The sequence below is a fragment of the Pinus tabuliformis genome, chromosome 1_2, assembly GCF_031772625.1.
Source record: "Pinus tabuliformis cultivar Carrire ecotype Pingquan chromosome 1_2, CPIR1, whole genome shotgun sequence".
In the NCBI taxonomy this organism is placed as follows: domain Eukaryota; kingdom Viridiplantae; phylum Streptophyta; class Pinopsida; order Pinales; family Pinaceae; genus Pinus; species Pinus tabuliformis.
Genome location: NC_142298.1, coordinates 1,343,466,904 through 1,343,471,521, shown reverse-complemented (window position 1 = coordinate 1,343,471,521; position 4,618 = coordinate 1,343,466,904). Strand labels below are relative to the sequence as shown.

Genomic DNA, 4,618 nt, shown 5'->3' with positions numbered 1-4,618 from the left:
ACAGGCGCTGACTACAATTCTTTGACTCATCCCCAAGTTAATCTATCTTTAGTGTTATCAGCTCTGTTGTTGCTCTTGGCAGGGTCTGTCATTATTATTTGTTGCTGTGTTGGTTCCTCCTCTTGCGGCACTGTTGCTTCTTCCCTTGAGTGTGTTGGTCTTGCTTCATGTGGGGCTGCTTTTGCTACATTTTGGCCCTTCTTTCCCAAACAAATGCCCCAACTCAGTTACTACAACAATCATTTCTTGGTGGAAGCAGTTATAATCTTCCAATGTCATATGCCAGACGCTTGTGAGGGTTTCTGTCTATTGGAGAAATTCGGTCGCTGATGTGTAGTTTGGTTGCTCGGGCGAGGCATTTTGCAAGGTGCTCCACTTTTCTTCAACATCATCACATACCTCCCACAGTGATCTTACATGTTTACGGACCAGTGACCTCAGATCATGAATTTTATCTTTTGTTTTAGCCACTTCCTCCTCAATTTGTTGTACCCTATCCTCGAGAGAGACGATCTCGTCATCGATTTGCTTCAGCTGGCCTTTATCCCTATAGGTCTTTCTATCAACGATGTGTTGCTGGAGTTATTGGCAAAGTGGATAGATTGGCTGGTTTTTCATGGACAAGCTGCCTGACCAATCATTGACGTGCTCCAGTAGCACATAACCATCTGTCAGGGCATCAGTTAGCAAGATTTCATTGCAGTGGAAGTGTTGAGTTTATGCTCGATATCCATGATGTAGCTTGTAGTTGGATTGGGAAACATTGCTCTTGGGCATATATAAACTCTTCTTCAGCTCCTTGTTGGTGGCCACAAGTTCTGTGCATGATGTCTGAATATGGTCACAGCAGTCGGCCAAAATGATGGCCGAAAAATCATCAGGCGCTTCAATTACTAATTCGACCACAATTGGCCAAAGTGCTCTTAGCTTTGATGTCACTCGCTCGACCTGCGGTTGTAGTTGTTGATTGTTATGTCAGAGCTGATCTCTCTCAATCGTGATAGCGATAATTTGTTTCTTCTCCTGCTCATGCTCGACGACCATGTCATTGTTTCTTTGTTTATCCCTCTAAGCTTCTTGTTGGATAAATCCGAACAGTTGTGTAGATGACCAATGCTGAAGGTTCTTAGGTCTCATTATTGATGGGTCTAAGAAGTTTCTTTACAGGGCTTAGCCACTAGCAATGGATTTTTCTGACTGGTCTTGGGGGGAAGTTGCAGGCTATGTGGTTTCAAGAAATTGGGGATCAGGAGGGATAATTACTCACTCTAGAACCACTGGGAAATTTATAGGAAATGAGGCTTCAAATAGTTCGATCACAGTGGAGTGTGATTTTGATGTGATTGGTTCTTCGCTCGGGAGTTGGCATTTTACTAGCAATAAGGATACTAGGGATGTTTGAACAATAGTATGGCCTTCACCCCTGTTTAGTGACTTTTTGGATTGGATAGCCGAATCGACTTCCATTTCTTTTGTGGTTATTCAAGTACCTGGAGGGACTATGTTAGATAGGGTCATGAAGGTGGAAGTTGTATGGGGGGATGGATCCCGCAACCTAGGTGAGACAGTAGAGGTAGATTGTGGGTTTTCTTCAACAATTGGGGAGGCCGATGCTGGCTGGAGTCCATCTCCGGTGAGGTCAACAATAGTCACGGCAGGCATTGTCTTTTGCTTCTTAGCCATTGGTACCTTAGTACCTTTGGGCTGCCTGGGTTTGGAGATGGTTGGCTTTGTCTAAGAGTGAGGGCTATGATGGGGGACAGCCACAATGAGGGGAGTAGTTATGATCATATTAAACAAAGTAAACCCTTGAAAAGCACTGGACTGGGGAGTCGTACATGTTGAACCGTGGAAGATGGAAATTATCTGCTGAATGAAGCTCACCTGTTGCTCCATTTGAGAGACCATCGACTGTAATTCCTCCTCCAACCCCCTCTTCATGTTGCTCCCAACCATGTCTCTTGTCAGTCGTTGTGGTTGCATGCCCCCGAACAAATATTTGAACTGGTCCTATGTAATCTCGCACACGACCCTTGGCCATGATCTGACCTCCGTTTGGAATGCCCCTTCTGTTAATGTGAACCACTACGGCCTTGTTTGAAAAGTCTCTGGATGGACGCATTATGGCCTGATATAAGTCTAGCCATGTGTTACCCCAAACTAGATTTAGTGCAAGTAGTTATCGAGCAATCCCTTGGGGATTCTTTCCGTCGCCCTTATGGTGGCAATAATCTTTTGGTACTAGTCCTTAAATCATACCTCATTGATCTCTTTGCTGCTAAGGTCCCTGGACGTCCTCCATGGTGTGTATATGAGCGTCAGTGGTTGCTTATCTGTGGTTTCCGCTAGGTTCCTCCCTGCTGGCATGCACCATTTCCACATCGCCAACGTCATAATCAAATACCTGAAAATGAAATTTTTGGTTCATCTGTATAGATCTTCGCAAGCTTCAAATAACTCATTCAGTAGAAATGTCGATCGGTTGAGTGAAATTCCTTCGCAACAGTGCTCCGCAACTGATATGGTGTCCAATGTGCACTCATTTCTAGAGAAATGTCTCATTACTTTCCCTGCAATGATGTATCAAGTGAATCTGATGTGGTCCTTGTTGATCAAATCTATTTTAGTGCCCTTGCCACCACGCTTGGTGTTATACTCACTGTAATAATCATTGCCCCCCTCCTTCTTGGCTCGCTTCGACCTGGTCTTAAACGCGGTCGAGATTTCATCTCCTGTTGGTGAGAGCCTAGTAAGGCGTTGAATTTCCTCCACATGAATTGGACATTATTTGTCTAACTAGAGTTAGCCACCATGCATCTTTCTCACCAGAATGTTAGTGCATTTCATTGCAGCGAAAAACATTCTGAAAATCGACAAACTCCTCAAATTTATCAAATTCGAACGCTAAAGTGACTCAGATGTTCCTTTGATATTCGTTGCCATTGTATCATCACCCTTCGGAAATTCTTCTACATATAACTCTCATTTGAGCGCTAGAAACTGGAAACAATTCAAAAGATCGTTGTCTACCAGTGTTGCCTTGTCATATTTCCCATACAATGATTCTATAATAGTATTTTGTCATCTAGTTTGTCTTCAGGAACTGAGATTATCTTCATCATACTTCTGCATTGCTGATATATGACAGTTACAGGGGGTTGATAGCGAGTGCTTGAGTAACATTGTTGAGTTTCGAGCTGAGACTCAAAGAATTTTGTAACCTGAATTGGAACTTCTAAAAATTCCTGCATAACCATGCAAATTAAGTAGACCAAATTCGACACGACTTTTCTGACTAGACTCGTTAACTAATTACTACGACAACTTTACCTATGAATACTTGATCATGTTAACTGGTCGCTGGCTAAGCTGTACCTAACTTGGATGATGCATGACGAGAAAAGTACAAAGTGGACCAGATGGGTAACAATGTGACCGTAATGGCGAATGTATTGGTTAACTCTTTCCATAATAGGAAAAGATTCTATGGAAATTTACCTGATAGGGGTATTATTACCTAATTATTACGGAAAACACTCTAAATACGATGGATAAGACTTGTGAAACGTGTGACTAACCTGCATGACGACTGTCAGTTGTGTTGAGGTGGCATAGGTACTGCAACTGAGCTAACACGCGAGAATTCTTATATGGAAAATAAAATAAAATAAAACATAAACGGACTGACTGCTTGATTGTCTTATTCCTACTAACTCTAAACCTACCTATAGGCCCTTTTAAGAGACCTCGTCAATTAGAATATTGGGAGTTGTACTGATGGAAAGGCTTCAAGCATGCGCCATTCACCCATCTTGGTATCAATATTCCATCCAGTTGCGCAAGTTTCATTGCTCCGAACTCCCTGATTTCTGTGACTATGAATGGACCAAGACAATGCATCTGCAACTTACCTGGGAACTTCTGAAACTTGATGTCGTATAATAAAAGTTGTCCTCCAACTGTGAACAATTTTCTCTTAATGTGCCTGTCGTGCCATGCTTTCTGCCTTGTTTTCTCAATAGATTGGTGGAATTCAGCTAGAAATATGGCTTCACCTAATTCCATCAATTTCTCCAACCGCTTCTGTAGCAATGCATCGTCTTTCATCTTTGTATCTTGAGCAATGAATATGATCGGTGCTGCAAATTTAGCAGGTACCATGGCTTCTCATCCATATACCAATTGGAACGGTGTTTTCTTGTGTGATCACTTGATTTTCGTTTGCTACACCCATAATGTGGCTGGTACACGCTCAACCCAATTGTCTCGACTTGCCGAACATATCTTTGTTAGTCCCTTCTCCAGTATCTTGTTGAATGCTTCAACCATCCCGTTAGCCTAAGGGAGGTATGGGTTGCTCTTATGATGTTGGACTAGGAAATTCTGCAGGAGGGATGCAACTATTTCATTTATAAAATGAGTCCCTTGGTCACTTGTTAGGATTTTTGGGCATCCAAACCTAGATATGATATTTTCAAAAATAAACCTTGTCATTATGTCTGTTGTACAATATTTAACTAGTGCCGCCTCTTCCCATCGCATGAGATATTTGGCCGTTGTGTCGATATATCGTGCATGATAATGACATGCTGGTGGGTTGATCGGCCCAATGAAATCA

General features: G+C 42.4%; 1 protein-coding gene across 1 annotated transcript; it reads right to left on the bottom strand.

Annotated features, from left to right (window-relative positions):
• Positions 1-3,750: 3,750 nt before the first annotated feature.
• Positions 3,751-4,161, bottom strand: LOC149211194 (uncharacterized). Its single transcript, XM_089399209.1, has one exon. The coding sequence runs from the start codon at positions 4,159-4,161 to the stop codon at positions 3,751-3,753; it is 411 nt and encodes a 136-aa protein (XP_089255335.1).
• Positions 4,162-4,618: the final 457 nt, after the last annotated feature.